Consider the following 22,228-nt stretch of genomic DNA (forward strand, 5'->3'; position numbering starts at 1 on the left):
ACAAAACAATTTAAAAAATTAGCCCGGCATTGTGGGTGCAGCTACTCTGGAAGCTGAGGTGGGAGGACTGCTTGAGCCTGGGAGGTCGAGGCTACAGTGAGCTGAGATTGTACCACTGAACTCCAGCCTGGGTGACAGAGCAAGACACTGTCTCAAATTAAATAGATGAATAAAATAATGAAATAAAAATAAAATTCTGATCTCTTTCCAGTCTCACTTCCTTCTCCAGGCCCTGGTGTGTGTGTGAGTTGTCTTCACAGGTGATCTCTTTTCCCTCCCCCTAAATTATCATTTCTTTTTCCATATTTACCTCCCAGTCTCAGGTTCCAAAGAGGTCCAGCCTGGTCCTTCGTCAGCACTATTTCCTTAAAAACCGAATGTCCTCCTGAATTTTTGCATCAAGCGGGTTTGACTTCCTATTACTGTTTTCAATGACTCCAGATGCGCCCGATGAACTGACTGACACGTGGAATAACCGTGTACACAAACACGGAGTGCCTCACGGGGAAGTGACTAAGGTAGAGGAAGGCTAACCGATTCGCTGAACTGGGAGTCCCCGGAGGCCTCGCCAACCTCCTTGCACGGGGATACCAACCCTGTGAAGCCCCGCCCCGCAAGCTCACGCGAGTTTGTCCAGAACCAATCAGGGCCTGACCCTTCTCGCGGGAGCTGCTGGGCTGCGCAGCCGCATAAGAGAGCGCGCGGGTCTCCAGAACCTGAGCTAGTCAGAAGCAACAGTCGCTACTGGGTCCCGCGGCCATTGAGAAAATCGTTTTCCTTGGGCAGGTGGTTCCAGACCCCCACCAGTCCTCTAGACTCCAGGCTAATCAGTTGCTAAGGTACGTTCCTCTCTCAACCTAGTACGTGCGGGAGGTCAAGGCATTGACTAAGGAACAAAATACCCAGTGCTGGACCCCCAGGGCTGGTCAGAAGGCACCCTGTGTACTCCTTGTTTCCTGTCCTGCACCCGAGGCCCCTATCACCAAGAAAACAAGACACACGATGAAGCCCAGCCTCTATTCCCATTCCCAAACCCATCTCTGACCTATCTCCAACCCGATCCTCATCCTCTCTCCCATTCCTCTTTTTTTTTTTTTTTTTTTTTTTGAGACGGGGTCTCACTCTGTCGCCCAGGCTGGAGTGCAGTGGCGCAATCTCGGCTCACTGCAAGCTCCGCCTCCCGGGTTCACGCCATTCTCCTGCCTCAGCCTCTCGGAGTAGCTGGGACTACAGGCGCCCACCACCACGCCCGGCTAATTTTTTTTTATTTTTAGTAGAGACGGGGTTTCACCGTGGTCTCGATCTCCCGACCTCGTGATCCGCCCGCCTCGGCCTCCCAAAGTGCTGGGATTACAAGCGTGAGCCACCGTGCCCGGCCTCTCCCATTCCTCTTCTACATTTTATTCTCTTCTTTCCCAACGCTGGCACTCTCCCTCTCCCCAGCCTTGTCTGCCTCTCCCTCCCAAACAGAGGATGTATCTTTAGTAGAAGCAAACACCATACCTGTTATGTAGAGGCTTCTATCCTCAACTCAAAACCTCTGCTGCACAGGATTCTCATACAGCTCCACTGAATATGACTCTCATACAATCTGCACTTTCCAGAATTACAAAGCATAAGAGGAAATAACCCTTCACAAGTGAGGACAAAACCTAAACTTCTCACTAGAGCCCTTGAAGCCCTGCAAGTTCTGGCCGTTCAGGAGCTCATCCCTCAGTCAGTTCCAGTCACAGCGGCCTGCTCTGGGCTCCTGAACTCACCAAACTGCTCTCATGTCAGAGCCTAGGATCTACTGCTCCCTCTGTCTAGCCAGCTCCTAAGAATCCAATAAATCTCAAGGCAAGTGTCACTTTCTCTGAGAGGCCTTCTCTGACTCTGTAATTCAACCTAGCTTCCTTTCCTGTGCTTTTTCGTAGTATTCTATCCTTTTTTCTTTCTAGCACTTATCAACATTTTAAGCTATAAATTCGTCTGCATTTCTTCATTGTCTATCTATGTAGACCATGACTCCATGGAGGCAGGGCCAGTGTCTTACTTCTTCCCCTCATTATCTGGCACATGGTGGCACATTTGATATTTCTGTGAAATGTGAACTTCCTGTGAGAGGTGCTTATACATGTGGGGGCTAACATAAACGTCCACCCTGAGTATAAGATGACCATCTAGCTGGTGCTACAGGATCACTGTATTTACTCCCAAATATTGCCCCAGGGAAGAGATGACCCTCTTTCCACTCAGTGAAAACTACTAGCATCTGGCCAGGCGTGGTGGCTCACGCCCGTAATCCCAGCACTTTGGGCGGCCGGGGTGGGCGGATCACCTGAGGTCAGGAATTCAAGACCAGCCTGGCCAACATGGTGAAACCCTGTCTCTACTAAAACTATAAAAAATTAGCTGGGTGTGGTGGTGTGTGCCTGTAATCCCAGCTACTTGGGAGGCTGAGGCAGGAGAATTGCTTGAATCCGGGAGGCAGAGGTTTCAGTGAGCTGAGATTGCACCATTGTACTCCAGCTTGGGCAACAAGAGCGAAACTCCGTCTCAAAAAAAAAAAAATCTACTAGCATCTAGCTAGAAAGGAGGTTGTCATCCATTCTGAGAGGAACAATACACAGTTGTGGTTCATTCTAATGCCAGAATCCCTTTCCCATTCCTTGCATGCCTGCGTTTCAATCTGGCCAAGAACTGTTGCGATAACCTCCTAACTAGCATCTTCACCTCCAGCCTTACCCATTCCAAATATGTCATATGTGGGGTCAGGGTAGGGAAATGATTTTTCTGTATATATCTGGTCACTCTACTTGCTTGCTTCAAACCTTACAACAGCTTATAATTAATTAATTAATTAAATCATTTGACAAACATTCTTGAGATCTTATTGTATTTTAGGCATCATTCTGGGTGCTGGTGATAAAAGTAGAAAACAAGGCAGACAAAGTCCCTGTTCTCTTGGAACTTACATTCTAAGGGAGTCAGGTTAAGGTCCTACAAGATAAAGCTCCAAAGTTCCAATGAATCTTGGCATTCAGGGCCCATCGCCATGTTTTTTCTCACCTGCATCTCTGAACAGTACTTTTCACCCACTCTCCAGCCAGGTATGGGTCATGTGGTGTTCAAGGGCTGGGGAATGAAAGATCTTGTCCAAAGATAGACAGCCACCAAGCACTGACGTTGGGATTCTATCCAGGTATGAAGGCTTGAAAGCCTGGCGCTCTTGTAGGTGTATCTCAGGCACTGACACACAGTAGGCGCTCAAAAGCAACTTGCTGATGGACTTGATTCATATCGTCACATGTATTTTTCCTTCTTTTGACACCTTCCCAGGGTGGTGCAGATTTCTTCTGGTTTAGCCAAACAACAAATTACAAAGTTTGTCTTCAGAGGTTCTAAAACTAGGTCTAAGAGTAACCACTTGTTCATGGAGAATGAGTGTAAGAGATGTGTGGGAATTGAGAGGGTTTTATGAGCTGAGGAGAGTCCAGGGGGCTCCAGGTTTATTATAGCCTCTAAGGTTTCTGTGGGCTCTATACATTTTGCAGACTTTTGTAATTCCGGGGATAATGGTGACTCCAGGTATGATGCACATTCCACAGGCTTAGCTGGCTCATTTATCTTGCTTTTCCTAAAAGCGAGGTGCAAAATAGGACAAAGAAAAAAGAATGTGGGAACAGGTCTAGAGGTGAGGCATCCAAATCTTAAAAAGACACCCCCTTGTGCACAGAATTAAGGCAATGTGTAGCGAGCCCTGGCTTAGCCCTTCCTCACAACCCCATGGTTGCTGCCTGCAATTCGGTCTTCTGCCTCTGGTTCCTCTCTGCGCATCTTCAGTACCAGTAACACTGACTGTTCCCCAGACTCCTCAGGGAATTTTGCCTGACTTCCTCAGGTAGGTTTGGTCCCTCCCTCTTCTGCACCACCGTAACTCCCTAGCTCAGCATCCCCTAAGGTGAAGGTGCCTTCTCCACCAGTCTAGTTGCTCTCTGAGGACAAGGCCTTTGGCCCATTTCTGAGACCCCAGCATTGCCCAGCACAAAGATTAGGAGACATTGCAGGAAATATTGGCGGAATTTAACACATGGTTTATCCACAAAAGGACACTAACTGTTCATGCGGGGTGTTAGGAGGGCAGCAGGACAATTCTGATTCTGGAAAATCATAAACGAGTAAACAACAGTGAGGCCTAGCAACCTTGGACACTGTATCTTCCAAGCCCTGTTGAGGATGTGGGGTACAGGGTGAATGAATGAGTAACCTGGGCTTGGCCTAATCTCTAACCACTTCAGGCTGACTTGGCCTGTGGCATCTACACCAAGCTGACTGCTGCCGGCCATACACTCAGAGGCCAAATCCTTGGTTTCCACTCTGATGCTACAACTGCTATTAGGATTTTCCCCAACTGCCTTTTCAGTGGGGATTCAATGTACGGTGTGTGTGTGTAAATTGATTTTAATTGTTCTTTAAATTGTTTTTCTTAACTTTCATCCTTCCCCTCTCTGGGCCTTAGCTTCCTATTTATGAAATGACCTGAAAGCACACTCTAGCATTAGGTATCCTGCAGGATTGAGGATGAGAACACCTTCAAAACACTGTGTCTCCTTTCCCTGTGGGTCTGATTATCGGTATTCCGATAGACTAGATTCCAGACGCAATAGGTACATACCAATATCCGGCTCTCAGAAAATGTGGCGACTACGGGTTTTCCTGGTTCCTCAGGCTTCAGAGACATCTCGAGTTCTTGGCTTGCTCTGACTTTCGAGCTCTTTTTTGCTCTGATCGCTGCAGCTTTCTTCGCCTGCTTCTTTCTGATATGTTTCACTCTAAGGAAATAAGCCTTGGATTGGTTCTGGCTCTCCATCTCCCTGAATCCCCAAATGGGCTCTATCTTGACCAGAACTTCTGATTTAGAGCCTCAACAACAGTACCAGCTTGCCGTATGACCTAGGGCAAGCCACACATCCTCTCTGGGAATTAGTTTCACACTCTGAATAATGGGGATACCCTGCTTATTAGGCTGTGGGGCTCAGATGAGGTCAGCTACGAAAGGGCCTTGCAACTGGCAGAGAGATTGTTACTGGTCTTCAAGTCCAGTTGATTATACTTTGAAAATAGCTCCTCAGTTTGCCCTGACACCTCACTCCTCATCTTGGTCTCCCCATAGCTGGCCATGCCCAAGTCCCACCTCTCTGGCTGCCCCTCATCACTTGCCCCAGGTCAGGCCTACTATTTCCTGCCTAGTCCCCTGTACCAGCTTCCTGCCTAGTCCCCTGTACCTTCCTGCCTAGTCCCCTGTACCAGCTTCCTGCCTAGTCCCCTGTACCAGCTTCCTGCCTGGCCTCTGACCTTCTGGCTGTCACTTTCTCTAATCTGTGTCCCACCCCAAGCTCAAGCTTTCCTTCACAGCTTAGCACTCTTCCTGAGAGTGCTCCGAACTGAGGATTCAGTCAAAGCTGTCTGGACAGGCTCCCCTGCCCGACTCTCTGGCCTGACTTCCTGCAACTCAGCCCTTCTCACTCCATGCTTCTAGCTAATACATGCAGCTAAGTTTTAACACCCTGTGAACCAACACCAAGGATGTCTTTCAACCTCATTTTTAGCCATTACCTGGCACTCTCAATGCACCTGACATTATACAAAGGCACTGGAAATGCCTCAAACATGCCTCTGGGCATCTGCATACGAAGGTTTGGTATCCCTTATCTGAAATGCCTGGGACCAGAAGTGTTTCAGATTTCAATTTTTTTTTCTTAGATTTTGGAATATTTGTTTATACATAATGACATATCTTGGGGATAGGAGCCAAGTATAAAAACAAAATTCATTTATGTTTCATATATACCTTATACACATGGCCTGAAGGTAATTTTATATAATATTTAAAATTATTTTGTGCATGAAATAAAGTTTGTGTGCATTGAACTATCACAGGAGGTCAGGTGTGGAATTTTCTACTTGTGGCATTATGTCAGTGCCTCGAGAACTTCTGGAGTTTGGAGCATTTTGGATTTTGGATTTTTGGATTAGATACTCAACCTGTACTGTTAATACTTTCCACAAAGCTAATGAGTACTGAGCCCTGCAGGCCCACCACAGACAGCACCCCGGGGACTCGCCGCTGCCTTCTCCAGGGCTGCCAAGCCTCTTCTTGGCCTTCTCCTTTATAAAATGTGTTGAAAGTGTCTGTTTTATGATGCAGTTTTATGGCTCTGTATAGTCCTCACGGCCCTGGATTGTGGTGACCATGTTCGGTACATCTTTCCCTCTTTAGACCCTAAGCTCCTTGAGGGGAGGGGTCCTGTCTTTGCTCTCTCTCTGTGCCAGGGCTGCAGCCAGGGCCTGCCGGGTAGTAGGCCTGCAGGTGAATTTTAACCCTAGTACTCACATGAGAGGGAGGAGGCAGAGGAAGAGCAGCGCAATTACAATTCCCGCATAGATAGCACCCTGGATCAGCCCTTTCACGAAGGCCTGGGAAGCCAAAGAGCTCTTTCCTGGAAGCAGAGAGCATGTGAGAAGTTTCGCATCAGAGCCAAAACTCTGCTCCACTCTCTAGCCCCAGTGACTGTCCCCATCCCGTTTATTGTCCTCACCCAGTCACTGAGCCCCCCGCACCCTCACTTGACATCAGTAGGATGCTCAAAGCGTGGGTTCTGTTTTGGTTCTTCCCCTCACAGAGAAGTCTCATGCCCATTTCTGGCTCTTCAGTTAGGCTGATGGTGCTGTTAGCCCAGGGGCCAGACATGGTGGAAGTCACTTGGAGGCTGCCATCCATGCCATCCACACCCACGGGGACTCCTCCCATCCACCACTGCACAGAGGGTGTGGGAATCCCGTGGAAGGAACAGCTGCACTGCAGTGTCTTCTCCAAGGAGCAAGAGGAGTTGACCAGCTTAGCAGGTACTGTGGGGAGGAAGGGTCAGGAGTCAGCAAGGCATCCTGACTTCCCTCTTCCAGTTTCTCCAGGATGCAGCCTTCTCTTTATTTGCTATTCACAAGGAGCTTCAGAAGGACTTTCTGGAAGCCCACAGGATTCAGGCCTCACAGACCAGTTCCCCTCTATCTTCTCCACTCATCTGGCCTGAACCTGATCGCTAGACCTTCTTGAAGGGTGGCAAGTAAATTTTCTGAGGCTCTACATTGTCTGTGATCCCTTACCTACCTCGCAAGGCTAGAAGTCCAAGCCAGATCTCCTACTCTGCTTCTCTTCTTCCCACCTGCAATGTTCCTCTTAGGTTCTATGATGAATTCTCCCTCCATCACTTACTGTCTGGATGCTGGTGGGCAAGTCACTGCCTTTATCATTGCTGTTTCCTAGCCTGGAAAATCGGGATATTTGCTGAACCTATCTCATATTATCATTGTTATAAGAATGAATGCCCCAAGATTTGCAGTGCACCCAGCTCAGTGCGTAGTGAAGTATTACCCATTCAATAAACAGAACACCTTTCTTAATTTCCTTCTTCCCGGTCCCAAGTGGCCTTTGGTGGAACATTCACTGGAAGCCAAATGTACTATGGCATCTTCTGTGTAAGAATGTTGGAAACTGCCTCGGTCTATTTAGAACAGGTAGGACATGGTGGCCATTTGATGAATATCATGGATTAGGACGGAACAGTCACATTCATCAAGGTCTCTAATAGTGAGGAATCTGTCTTCAGTGTTGACACACACTTTTTCATTGAAGTTTTTTGAGGTTACTGGAAGAAAGGGGTAATTTTCCCCTAACCAGTAGCTCCTGATCTCGGTCTCTTTACCTGAGTCACTTGCGGGGCGCTGTTGAGGAATTTGCGGGGCACTGTCATGTACGGCCCCCTCTACGGCTGTTCTCTGAATTGTCTTTTCCATCTGGCAAAGTGTGCCCATGGAAACGCTGAAAAACTTAACTTCAGGACTTCCAGTAATGTCTTAAACAGCTCTTAGTGTCCTCATGCCTTCATAGCACCCGCACTCTCCATCCCTCTCCCTTCCCAATTTGCTATTTGCTTCAGACACCCCAGCCCTGTCAAAATCTGACACACAGAAGATGTCTAATTCACGTTGATTATTTGGTACTTATGCCCGTATGTCCTCTTTCTCCATGCCTCCATAGCCCATCCTCTGCCCTGCCAACACCCAGGCCCTGGAGTCTTGGATTCCAAACACACCTTCAGTGCTGCTTCTCACCTTACTTACCCAGCTGTGGCAGTGGAAGCATCACTTGCAGCAGCAACAGTTCTCAGGAACAGCAGAAGCTCTTTAGTACGCTGGCTCTGACATCAGAACCATGTGGTTCAGAAGGAGTGAGGTGATGGGTAACTGAAAGAGGATGCGGGGATCTCAAGTCAGGGGCTTCTGTCTCTGGTCATCATGAAGGCCTATTCACTTGGAGAAGCAAGAATTATATGGGATGAGACGCTCGTGAGCATGTAGGGACAGGGAGGCAACTAAGATCGTTTGTGAAGCCTCAGTGTCATGTCTCGTTTATTCTTTGTTTTATTTTTGTTTTTTGAGACGGGATCTTACTCTGTCGCCCAGGCTGGAGTGCAGTGGCTCGATCTCGGCTCACTGCAATCTCCGTCTCCCATGTTCAAGCAACTCTTCTGCCTTAGCCTCCAGAGTAGCTGGAATTACAGGTATTCACCACCATGGCCAATTAATTTTTGTAGTTTTAGTAGAGATGAGGTTTCACCATGTTGGCCAGGCTGGTCTCAAACACCTGACCCGCCTTGGCCTCCCAAAGAGCTGAGATTACAGGCATAAGCCACGATGCCCGGTTTGTTTTTGTTTTTGAGACAGGGTCTTTCTCTCTCTCTGTCACCCAGTCTGGATTGCAGTGGTGTGATCACTTAACATAGAAAAGTGTTGACATTCTCTCAGGAAAAATATGATAATGTTTATTTTGGTGAGAAGTGTAAAACAACATCTCCCCACCACAGTATAATTGTTTTGCCATAAAATTTGAAATGAATGGTGTAAGTAATGTTGTATAGCATGGCACAATGTTCCCTTTTATATCCCATGTAGATATTTATTTAATAAATTTGTTTTCAGTAAATTTCTATTAAAAAAAAGAGACAGCACGAGACCCTGTCTCAAAAAAATGGCCAATTCCAATTCCTACTAGATATCATGACTTAAAAGTCCATAGTAATTCCAGCTTGGGCAACATGATAAAACCCTGTTTCTACAAAAAATACAAAAATTATCTGGGTGTGGTGGTAGGCACCTGTAGTCCCAGCTACTTAAAAGGTTAAGGTGAGCGGATCACCTGAGGTGGGGAGGTCAAGGCTGCAGTCAGCCGTGATCACACCACTGCACTGTAGCTTGGGCAACAGAGGAAGACTCTATCTCAAAATAAGTAAGTAAATAAATAAAATACATACATACATACATAATAATTCAGAGAGTATGGTATTGACACAAGGATAAATAAAAATACCAATGGGACAGGCTATATGGTTGAGAAAAATACCTATACATACGTGATCACTTGGTTTAGGATAAATATGGCACTGCATAGAAGCTAAAGGACTCTCTTTTGAATAAATTGTGTCAGAATAACTGGATAGGCATGCAGCAAAAGGAAATAAGACCCCTACCTCATGTCATACATAAAAATAACTTCTAGGGACATTGGGAAAGTCCTTAGACTTTTTTTCTAGAACAGTGCTGTGTGAAGAAATATAATGTGAGCTATAAATGTGGACTACATGTATAATTTTAAATTTTCTAGTAGCCACATTAAAAAGGAAGAAATGGTTAAAATTAATTTTAATGATGTTTCATTTAACCTAGTGAAAGAAACCTAGGCTATTCACTAGGTTATTCATATTGAACCTAACCCAATATTTCAACATGCAACCAACACAAAATTGTTAAGATCTGGTACATTCTTTATACACTCTTCAAAATCTTGTATATATTTTACGCTTACAGCACACTTCAATTCAGCCTAGCCACAATATAAGGGGTCAATAGCCATATGTAGTTAGTAGCTACCATATTGGTCAGCAGAATTCTTGAATACAATATAGGAGAGTATCTTGGTAAGTTTTAGGTAAGCAAATATTTCTTTAAAAGGGCCAAAAAGCACTAGCTATGAGGAAATATGGATAAAATGGACTGTATCAGAATTAATTTCTGCATCAAAAGATACCATGAAGGAGGACAAATGCAAGTTACAGGGCTGGAGAACATACTTGCAACACATACAACGTGCTTGCATCCAGAACATAGCAAGGATAAAGAGGGTAATGGATGGTGTAGTACATGAGTGGAGTGTTTGGGGTGTTGTTAATGTTCTATTTCTTGACCTCAGTGGTGGTTACACTGGTCTGCTCCCTTTGTGATAATTTGAGTTGTATACTTACTATCTGTATTAATATTTATCTGTATAAAATTGTACTTTGATTCAAAAGCTTGTTTGAAAATAAAGACAGAGAAACAAACAGAAAGGATACAAAAGAGAATATAGAATGGTTGGGACAAGTAGAAATCATGTACCTAGATGTTAGATTTAAACTCCAATACATCAGTGATTAAACTAAATATAAATGGCTTAAATTATCCAGTTATGAATCTAAGATCATCATATTGGAAAAAAGAAGCAAAGCCAAACTCTATGCTGTTTACAAAAGACACAACCAAAGCATAAGTGTTAAGGACAGTTAAAGAACCAAAGAATTGGCCGGGCGCGGTGGCTCATGCCTGTAATCCCAGCACTTTGGGAGGCCGAGACAGACGGATCACGAGGTCAGGAGATCGACACCATCTTGGCTAACACGGTGAAACCCCATCTCTACTAAAAATACAAAAAAATTAGTCGGGTGTGGTGGGGGGGCGCCTGTAATCCCAGCTACTCGGGAGGCCAAGGCAGGGGAATGGTGTGAACCTGGGAGACGGAGCTTGCAGTGAGCTGAGATCACGCCACTGCACTCCAGCCTGGGCGACAGATCAAGACTCCATCTCAAAAAAAAAAAAAAAGAAAAAAAAACACCAAAGAATGAAAACATATACCAAGCAAATACCAACCAGAAAGCCAGGTAATGTAGACATACCTACATTAACATCCCATAAAGCAGACTTTAAGCAAAAGGCATTACCAAAGATAGAATGGCATATCTCCTAATGATAAGATGACATTAACAGGAATAAAGTATATATTTAAAATTTGTGTTTCCCTACTAACATAGTCCAAAAATATATACAGCAAAAAATCTACAAAAATAAAAAGAGAAACAGACATCCACAACAGTAGTGTGACATTTTAATCACTGTTCTCTCAGAAACTGATAGAACAAACAGACTATTGGAATATATAAAGATTTCAACAACTTCATCGGCAAATTTGACCAAAAATGTGTAGAGAATACTGCAGTCAATAACTGCAGAATGCAATGTCTTTGTAGGCACACAGAGAACATTTACAGAAATTGACCATAGCTCGATCATAAGACAAATCTTAACAAAATTTCCATGAAAATATTTAAAATCTCATTAATAACCAGCAAAATGCCTGTTAAAACCATCAGATACCAGTACATATCCAAGACAATATATCAAGTCTTGGTGAGAATGTGGTACTCAACTTTCACACACTATTGGTGGAAATATAAATCAGGGCAACAAAGTTATTTATCAAAGCAGAAGATACATATACATACTCTATGACCCTCAATTCCACTCCCAGATATATATATTATAGAAATGTTTGTGAATATGTATGCCAAAAAGCAATGCAAAAATGTTTACAGTGGTATTATTTAAAAATAGCTAAAAAGTTAATCCAAATGGCAGTAAACACAGAATTTTAAAAAATGAGATACTACACAGCAACAAAAACCTATGAGCTAATGCTAGATGCAACAACATGGACCATTCTTATGAATAAAATATAGAATGAACAAAGCCAGACACAAGTAAGTAATAATGTATGGCAGCATTTCTTTAAAATTTGAAAAAAACTGGGCAAAATCAAGTGTTTAAGAATGCACGCACAAGTAGTAAAAATCCTTTAAAAGTTGCCAAGAAATGTCCAGCATAAAAGGTAGGATATTAACTGCCTTTTTGGGAGGAAGGAGGTCTGTTTCTCTGTTTATCATTTGTAGGGGGTATGAACAGGTCTTTTGAGATACTGGCTATAGTGAATTCCATAAGGCTGTACCCTATATAGGCATCCTTTTAATAGTACAGTCTCCCATTGCCCATCTGCCTGACCATATGGCCAGGCCATTGGCCATTGCCCATGAATTGGTAAAAACCCAAATGTAGAGGCAGTTCAGCCCACTGAAGTGACTTGTTTTTACCTTCCTCAGTATGAGTGCAGGTCTTCCAAATAGGATGTTATTAATTCACTTTGGAATTGCCATCCATAAATCAAACAGCTCTTAGCTGGTCAATCAAGAGCTATTAACAGACATCATCCAAGTAATAATAGGATCTCGCAGCTCTTCAGTAGGGAAAAAGGCCACCTGTTCATAAATATAACGAGTACCTCCTTGCATTTCCCTGGTAGCATGTTCCTATATAAACAATTTCCATTTTATTATGAGACTCTTTTGGGCATGGCCTTCCTTACTACAGTGTTTTTCCAACATTACAAACACATCGTGAGGATTTCAGGTGTCAGGATTATTATGTCCTTCAATGATGGGGCAGACTCAAAGCCCAACAGGCAGCTAGTTGTCATCCAATTGAACATTTTCTGGCCCCAAATCCCAGCATTCACCACTGGGTGGTGCTCACTGGCCTTAGCTCCAGTCTGCCTAAATAAAGCAAACATTAAGCTTCTAACATGTTTTGTCCACCAGATATCCTGTACTATTTCAAATTAACAATTAGTGTGGGCTTGGGCAATCTTATTGGTTCCTATTTAGCATATTCAATCAATATTGGTTGAAGGGAAGATTTACATGCCTTCTGTTTCATAATAGTACGTAGGGGAACTCTTCCCTAGTTGGACACAATATCTTTCCTCATAGTACATTTAGGTAAATACATTCACATAACATATTCACACAGTCTGTCCAAACATTCCAGTTTTCATCCAAAGTTTCATCTGAATCTCATCCACCTTTGCAATCCTATGTCTTCGCAATCTAACCATAGATGCTATTAGAATTTCACCAACCTTTTTGGAATCGCAGTGTATAAGGCTCCCATGTGAGTCCCAGGAATATCTCTTATCCATCCCCTGACTATTTTACCACTAATGTGCATATGACTTTGGATCCTCAGTTAGGGGTCAGGCCAAACAACCCAGGCCCTTTTGTCGTTTATCTTGATTAGATAACATGTTAGTTCCTGCAGAAGATCTGAGGTCAGATTTCGCATTGTCGTGTTTGCCTTCTGGCTTTTAAAATTCCTCCAAACTAGGGTAAATATAGCAGACTTGATGGGGGCCCTTCAACACTGGAGGCCCGTCTGGGTTCTCACTGCCCCATCTAATTTCGAAGAGTGCTCCATTGAGACCTTTGTTTTGACTCCCTCAATGTCTGCTTAACTCATCTCATTTCTTAATAACTGTTTAAAGATTTCCACCCTCTTAGAAATGTTCGTCTTTTCTCACTCTCTGGTGAACCACTCTAATTTTCTTTGCCATCTGTCATTTCAGCCTAACTTTTCCCTTTAGCAGCAGCCCTGAGGCTAGCAACTGTAGCTCAGGCTGGCCAGAGCCCAAGATTGGGCCAGCATCAGGATCCGCCTCAGCCACTTTCATTTTAACGATTACAGATAAAAATAGCAAAGGGATTGCCTATTTAGTTTGTTTCCTTATGCATCCAGTGGGTCAGCTCCTTGGGGGTTGGATCCATTGTATTGAAAAAGCAATGGTAACTTTTACCTCCTGTAACTGTTTGCAGAACAGCTGCATTTCTATACCCACGGGTGACCACAGGGCAGCCCAGGAATCAAAGGCTTATCATCTTGACTTCACATCCTTCCTCTTCTCAAACCACATGTTTCAGTGAGTCAAGGCTGTTCTAGTGATACATTTCTGATACAACTGAAAAGTTAGGGAATGGTCCACAAGATCTCCTCATTTCTGACACCAACTGATTACCCTCAGTTCTCAAATCATTTGCAAGGTTTTAGAACCCCAAGACTACCCTTAGGTTTGGTAATTCACTAGAAGTACTCACAGAATTCACTGAAAGCTGTTATACTCATGATTACTGTTTACTACAACTAAAGGATAGAGATTAAAATCAGCCAAAGGAAGACACACAGGGCAGAGGCCAGAAGTTCCCCACACAAAGCTTCTAGTTATCCTCTCCTTGTGGAGTCACGGCCAGCGTAACTTAACTTTCCTGGTGATAATGTGTGACAATATGCGTAGTATTGTCAACTAAAGAAGCTCACCCAAGCCTTGTGTCCAGTGTTTTTATTGGGCCTCCATCGTGTAACACGGTGACTTCCCTCATGGTGGATCTTAGCATCCAGCTCCTCCTGAAGTTGAGCTGATACCATTTGATCCAAAGCCCCTATTCCAAATCACATTGTTAGACTATCTGGTATTGCTTCCACTCTAAATCACATTGTTAACATTATCTGGTGTGGCCAGCCCTCACCCTAAATCACATTTCTAGAATATTCAGTGTGATGCAAGGTCCCTGGGCAAACAAAGACGCCCCATATGAGGTGTGACATTCTAAGAGCTAGGGAGTGTCTTCCAGAAGCCAAGGGCAAAGGCCAGCCCTCTCTTCAGGCAAGGTTAAGTTCCTTAGTACACAGAATAAAATGTCAAATTCGGAATAGCAGTTATCTCTATGTTTGAGAGTGGGAGATGTGTTTGGGGAAGGGAGTATACCAGGGGTAGTGTTTTCTTTCTTTCTTGTCTTTCTTTTTTTTTTTTTTTTTTGAGACAGGTTCTTGCTCTATCACCCAGGCTGGATGGAGTGCAACGGAGCATTCACAGCTCACTGCAGTCTTGACCTCCCAGGCTCAAGCAATCTTCCCACCTCAGCCTCCCAAGTAGCTGGGATTACAGGCATGTGCCACCATGCCTGACTAATTTTTTAATTTATGTAGAGATGGGATCTTGTTATGTTGCCCAGGCTGGTCTTGAACTCCTAGGCTCAAGCAATCCTCCCGCCTGGGCTTCCTAAAATGCGGGGGTTACAGGTGTAAGCTACCGTGCCCAGCCAGTGTTTTCAATGTTAAGCTGGTGGTGGGTGTATGCTCATTATACCATATTTATATCTTATTTATATCTTTCTATATGTCTGAAATACTTCACAATCTTTAAATGAAAACTGGATTATTTGTCATTTATATAAAAGCTTTATATATATAATATGTAAATATATATCTACATATTCATATATAATACACTCATAACTATACATACATGAATGAGTAAAACAAAGATCCAGAATGATGTATAATTTGATACCAGTGCTTACCTATGGATAGAGCAGTGATCACAGATGAGATTATAGAATTTTCAGTTTTTTAATTCCAGCTTTATTGATGTATAACTGACAAATAAAAATTGTATATACTTAAGGTGTACGACATGATGTTTTGATGTATGTATGCACTGTGGAATGGTTACCACAATCCAGTGAATTAACATAATCATCACTTCACAGTTACCGTTTTTTTGGTGGTGAGAACACTTAATATTTACTGTCATAAAATTTCAAGTATACAGTACAGTATCATTTACTATAGTCACCATGGTGCACATGAAACCTCCAGAACTTATTCTGCCTAGCTGAAACTTTGTACCCCTTGACCAATATCTCATTTCCCTTAGCCCTCAGCCCTGGCAACCACCATTCTATACTTTGCTTTTATGCATTTGACTTCCTTAGATTCTACATATAAGTGAGATCATGCAGTACTTGTCTTTCTGTGTCTGACTTGTTTCACATAGCATAACGTCTTTCAGGTTTATTTACATTGTTGCAAATGGCAAGATGTCCTTTTTTAAGACTGAATAACTTCCACTGTGTGTGTGTGTGTGTGTGTGTGTGCACACAATAAATCCTCACTTACCATCATCATTCAGTTCTTGGACACTGCTACTTTAAGTGAAATGATGTAAAATGAAACCAATTTACCATGTATAAGAACATGCAAACTCCACACAGATACTGGTCCCGGCGGGGAACTGATTTTTTTCTCTTACGATTAGAGAATGTTGAACAAAATGACATTATTTGAATGGTGTGTGTGTGTGTGCACGTGCGCATGTGTGTACACATATATAATATTTTCTTTACTCATCTATTAATGGACACTTAGGTTGATTCCACATCTGGGCTATTGTGAATAATCCTGCAATGAACACAGGAATGCAGATATCTCTTCAAGATACTGAGTTCATTTCTGTCAAATATATGCCTAGAAGTGGGATTGCTGAATCATATGGTAGTTCTATTTTTAATTTTTTAAGGATACGCCATACTATTTTCCATAGTGGTTTTACCAATTTACATTTCCACCAACAGTGTAGGAACCAGGTTTACTTTTGCCCACATCCTCATCAACACTTGCTATCTTTGGCCTTATTGATACAGCCATCTAATAGGTATAAGGTGATATCTGTGGTTTTAATTTGCATTTCTCTGATGATTAGTGATGTCAGGCATTTTTTTTATATACCTGTTGGCCATTTTGGTATGTCTTCTTTTATGAAATGCCTATTCAGGTCCTCGCCCATTTTTTAAATTGGGTTATTTGATTTTTTTGCTATTGAGTTGTTTGAGTTCCTTATGTATTTTGGATATTAGCCCCTTATTAGGTGGATGCTTTGCAAATATTTTCTCCCATTCTGTAGGTTGTCTCTTCACTCTGTTGATTGTTCCCTTTGCTGTTCAGAAACTACTTTGGTGCAATCTTGCATGTCAATTTTTGCTTTTGTTGCCTGTGTTTTTGCAGAAATATCCAAAAAATTATTTCCCAAACCAATAATTTTTATTGTGTATTACATATAAATATACAGAAGTTTTCTCCAATGTTTTCTTTCAGTAGTTTTACAATCTCAGGTCTTATATTTAAGTCTTTTTTTTTTTCTTGAGACAGGGTCCCACTCTGTTGCCCAGGCTGGAGTGCAGCGGCATGATCTCCGCTCACTGCAACCTCCATCTCGCGGGTACAAGCGATTTTTGTGCCTCAGCCTCCTAAGTAGCTGGCATTACAGGTGTGCTCCACCATGCCTGGCTAATTTTTGTATTTTTAGTAGAGACGGGGTTGCACCATATTGGCCAGGCTGGTCTCGAACTCCTGGCCTCAAATGATCCACCCTCCTTGGCCTCCCAAAGTGCTGGGATTACAGGCGTGAGCCACTGCGCCTGGCTATATTTAAGTCTTTAACCCATTTTGAGTTTATTTTTGTATTTGGTATAAAGTAAGTGTCCAATTTCCATGTGGATATCTAGTTTTCCCTAAAATTCTCAGGGTTTTATTTAGCCATGGGTCTACAGGTAGCTAACCTTTTTATAATTAATTTTTTATTGAGATATAATTCATATACCATAAATTCGCCATTTTAAAGTGCACACAATTTAGGAGTTTTAGTATATCCATAAAGATACGCAGACATCACCATTACCTAATTCCAGAGCACTTTCATCACCTCCCTAAAAAAACCAATATCCATTAACATTTACTCCCCGTTTCCCCAAACCCCAACTCCACCCCCTAGTTGTAGGCAACCACTAATCTATTTTCCGTAATTATAAATTTGCCTATTCTGGACATTGTATATAAATGAAATGATATAATATGTGGTCTTTTGTGTCTGGCTTCTTTCATTTAGCATGCTTTCAAGGCTAATTCATGTTGTACCAGATATCAGTACTCCTTTCGTTGTTATCGTTGAATAATATTCCATTGTATGGATAGACCACATTTTGTTTATCCATTCATCAGCTGATGGCATTTGGGTTGTTTCTACTATTTGGCTACTGGCTACTGTGAATCAATCCTTTTTTTTTTTTTTTTAAAGAGATGGAGTCTCACCCTGTCACCCTGGCTGGTGTGCAGTGGTACAATCACAGCTCTCTACAGCCTCGAACTCCTGAGCTCAAGTAGTCCTCCCACATCAGTCTCTCGAGTAGTTGGGACTTTAAGGGCACACCACTAGACCCAGTTAATTTTAAAAAAATATTTTCTGTAGAGAGAGAGTCGAGTCTTGCTATATTGCCCAGGCTGGTTTTGAACTCCTGGGCTCAAGCAATTCTCCCTCCTCAGCCTCCCAAAGTGCTAGGATTACAGTCATGAGCCACTGTGCCCTGCTGTGAATCAATTCTGAATGACTGAATCATGCTATGACTGCTAACTACTTTTTCGGTTAACACCTAATGAGAAACTGTGGTTGCCATTTACAACTCTAGAGACGTAGAAATTTTATCTAACTTTTATCCTAGTCTCAACAACTGTGTGAGGTACATCTCATTATCAACACTTCAAAGAGGAAGGCAGAGATCCAGAAAAGTACTGTGACTGGCCCCAAGACATGTAGCCGTTAGTTTGATAGATTTCAGACTCAACCTTTGACTACAAATGTGGTGTCTTTTTCATGATTCTATTTTGCCTTAAAAACTGCTGTATAAGCATGGTGAAGTTCATTCTCCTTTCCAAGTTCATTTCCTCATGAATAAAATATAAGAATAAATCAGCTAGCCCTGATGTGACACAGTATACTTAGATTTTTCCTGGAAGTGGACCAGAAGTCCGAAGACCTAATCTTTGTCGCTACTTCCTGGGTGATTCTGGGTAAGTTACTTCCCTCACTGTCAGCCTGCTTCAGAGGCTAAAAACAATCATAAATGAGTTTTGTTTGGCCTACAAATGCTTACTTTTTAAAATTAACTTTTAAAATGGGATAACATTTAATAATCAGGGCACTTCACAAAAAATCCAAACAACCAGCTTCTCTCTCTCTTTTTTTATTTTAAATTCAAGTCAAGATATTTTAAATATCTTTTTTTTATTTTAAATTCAAGTCAAGATATTTTAAATTCAAGCCTAGATATGAAGGTTAGCTGTTTTATAGTGTGCAAGTGGCTTCACCTCTCTCTAGGCCTATTTGCTCATTTTAAAATCATGTATAATAATAGCACCCATCTTAGGGTTGTTGTTAAGATTAAATGAGTCAGTAGAACAGAACCTCACATTCGGTAAGCACTCAAAAAATGTTAGTTACTATGTATTAGGTTCCCTGCTTAGCTCCTATCAGCATTTAACTTGGAACCCCCATTTTTTTTTTTTTTTTTACACAGGGTCTGGAGTGCAGTGGCACTAACACGGCTCACTGCAGCCTCAACTTTCCAGGCTCAAGTGATCCTCCCACCTCAGCCTCCAGAGTAGCTGGGACTATAGGCACAAGCCACCACGTCCAGCTAATTGAAAATTTTTTTTTGTAGAGACAGAGTCTCACTATGTTACCCAGGCTGGTCTCGAACTCCTGGGCTCAAGCAATCCTCTCACCTCAGCCTCCCAAAGAGCTCGAATTACAGCCGTGAGCCAACACACTCAGCCTGGGACCACTCTTGACCACCCCTAATCCCTTCCCAGAGTTCTGGAACCAGCCCTGTCCTTTCCTATTCCATATTTCTGCATGTTTTACCAGATCTCTCTGAGTGGTCTGTGATCCCAACCCTTAGCCTCCAGACTGATTGCCCTTTTTCCTTCTCACACAAAAAAGATATTGCCCAAGTTTCCAGGTCGTTAAATGCCTCTCTCATTCACGCCACATATCCCCTTTCTTTTTGCATTGTCAATTTTTTTTTCCTTCCCCTTTCTTCCATTTAAAAGCCCATGTTAGATGGTCGGAATGAGCCTTGTCTAAGTCCTGGCCCAGGATTTGCCAGTAAAGCACTGAATAACTGTGGTCAAGTATTTTTCCCTCATTTCCTCATGTGTAACATGAGTGGGTTTTACTGCTGGAGATGTAATGATCCATTTAACTACAAAATTCTGATTTCTTCTTTCTTCTCTCCATCAGCTTTAGAGCATACATGTGATGACTCCCCATGCACCCATTAACCCATTATATTTTCTTTTTCTTTTCTTTTCTTCTTTCTTTCTTTCTCTCTCTCTCTTTCTTTCTCTTTCTTTCTTTCCTTTCTTTCTTTCTCTCTTTCTCTCTCTCTCTCTGTCTCTCTTTCTTTCTTTCTCTTTTTTTTTTTTTGAGACAGAGTCTCGTTCTGTTGCCCAGGCTGGAGTGCAGTGGCACGATCTTGGCTCACTGCAACCTCTGCCTCCGGGGTTCAAGTGATTCTCCTGCTTCAGCCTCCCAAGTAGCTGGGACTACAGGCACGGGCCACCATGCCCGTCTAATTTTTGTATTTTTGGAAGAGACGGGGTTTCACCATGTTGGCCAGGCTGGTCTCGAACTCCTGACCTCAAGTGATCGCCGGCCTCAGCCTCCCAAAGTGCTGGGATTACAGATGTGAGCCACTGCGCCTGGCCTATTTTCCTTGACCGTCACGTCTCTCGATTTTCCTTCTATCTCTTGTTCCAAAGGGCTCCAGGATATTCTCTGTTCTCAGCACACTTCCATCTGTGTATTTCCTTAGCAGGGTGTGAATGATGCAAAGGTGTTCGGCTTTCTAAGGGAAGGGCTGACTTACTAATGACTGACCTATTTACGGTGAGGAAAACGATTTTCTAGGGAAAGCCAGGATAACTAACAATGAAACTGATAGACACACATGGGATAACTGTGTGAGTAATGATTGGGTACCTTGCAGGGGTGTAATTTACCAAGAGACCGACTTAGCGGGAGCCTAATTAACTAATGAACAGGGCAGGTTCTGAAGGGAGTGGATTTTCTCATTAACTGGTTTTCAAAGGGACTAACCGTTGACTCATAAAGGCACTGACCTGATTGTGAACCCACAAGCCGCTTGCTTACCTTCTTGGTAGATGGATGTCGCCCCTGCTGCCCTCTGGCTGACCAGGTGACTGATGTGGTGGAGGCTGGGGAACGCTGGCTCCTGGCGAACCCCCTGACTATATCTCACCGCCTGACTGTTCAGATTTAGCCTCTGTCTGACCAAACAGCTCTCAGGGGCCTCACTGGCACGAGAGCCGCTCTGGTGGCCTAACCGACCTGCGGCTGCCCCACGGCCCAAGGATCCGCTGACTGACGCTGACTGGAAGGCCAGTTAGTGCAGGTTCAATGAAGGAACCCAACAACCGCCAACAACTACCAGGGACCCAACAACCGCCAGAACCCAACAACTGCCAGGGACGCCAACAGGCCAGGCACAGCCTTGTGTGACCAGGGATCCTCAGTCGGCTGCACAGAGATAGCCGCTGCAAGACCTGCTAGCTCGCATCCTTAGTTGAGTGCATCCACCCCACAGCCAATCAGCGGCTGCATGGGCTTACTTTACACAGCCAATCAGAGGCTGCATGTGCTTATTTTACAACCAATGAGAGGCTGCATGGGCTTATGTAACAGCCAATCAGAGGCTGCATGGGCTTATTTTACAGCCAATCAGAGGCTGCATGAGTTTATTCTACAGCCAATCAGTGAGGCAGAAGAAGCATTGTGCCCACAGGCGTGTGCCCCTGGGAGCTGATGCACAGCTGCCAGAATCAATCAGGAACTGCAACTGCAACTCCCTCCTCCAACCTTTGTGCCCAATTGGATCTTGAGGGCTTGAGCCAATCCGCAGCCGGGGGCGGTGCCAGGGTAGTTTGTGGGCCGATTTTCTTCCCAGCAAGGCCTTTCCAGCCCGTGCTGATGAAACCACACTCCTCTCCAACCCTGAGGACTCCGTTCCTCTTGTTTAACCCTGTTTATTTTTTCTCACACTTTATCCGTCAAGCACTTTCTTACCCGTTACACTTTCAAAATGACAGAGGCATTTGAGCCAGAGCAACTCCGTCTTGAATAGGAGTTGGGTAAAATGAGGCTGAGACCTACTGGGCTGCATTCCCAGAGGGCTAAGGCATTCTAAGTTACAGGATGATATAGGCGGTCAGCACAAGATACAGGTCATAAAGACCTTGCTGATAAAACAGGTTGCAGTAAAGAAGCCAGCCAAGGCTGGATGCGGTGACTCACGCCTGTAATCCCAGCACTTTGGGAGGCTGAGGCGGGCAGATTACCTGAGGTCAGGAGTTTGAGACCAGCCTGCCAACATGGCGAAACCCTGTCTACTAAAAATACAAAAATTTGCTGGGCGTGGTGGCAGGTACCTGTAACCCCAGCTACTTGGGAGTTTGAGGCAGGAGAATCGCTTGAACCCGGGAGGTGGGGGTTGCAGTGAGCCGAGATTACACCACTGCACTCCAG

At 43.6% G+C, this 22,228-nt stretch overlaps 1 protein-coding gene across 2 annotated transcripts; it reads right to left on the reverse strand.

Moving 5' to 3' along the window:
- Nucleotides 1-2,861: 2,861 nt before the first annotated feature.
- Nucleotides 2,862-21,131, reverse strand: SIGLECL1 (SIGLEC family like 1). 2 transcript variants are annotated; one of them, XM_032169100.2, is made up of 6 exons: nucleotides 20,837-21,131; nucleotides 8,164-8,286; nucleotides 6,610-6,891; nucleotides 6,377-6,482; nucleotides 4,658-4,814; nucleotides 2,862-3,619 (listed from the first exon to the last, which is right to left on the reverse strand). In XM_032169100.2, the coding sequence occupies exons 2-6, from the start codon at nucleotides 8,183-8,185 to the stop codon at nucleotides 3,602-3,604; spliced, it is 585 nt and encodes a 194-aa protein (XP_032024991.1). In that variant the 5' UTR covers nucleotides 8,186-8,286; nucleotides 20,837-21,131; the 3' UTR covers nucleotides 2,862-3,601. The 2 variants fall into 2 exon arrangements, with proteins under 2 accessions (XP_032024991.1, XP_032024992.1); XM_032169101.2 differs by lacking the exon at nucleotides 6,610-6,891 and having other exon boundaries at nucleotides 20,837-21,123.
- Nucleotides 21,132-22,228: the final 1,097 nt, after the last annotated feature.

The sequence above is a fragment of the Hylobates moloch genome, unplaced genomic scaffold (genome assembly GCF_009828535.3).
Source record: "Hylobates moloch isolate HMO894 unplaced genomic scaffold, HMol_V3 SCAFFOLD_12, whole genome shotgun sequence".
NCBI classification, from domain to species: Eukaryota; Metazoa; Chordata; class Mammalia; order Primates; family Hylobatidae; genus Hylobates; species Hylobates moloch.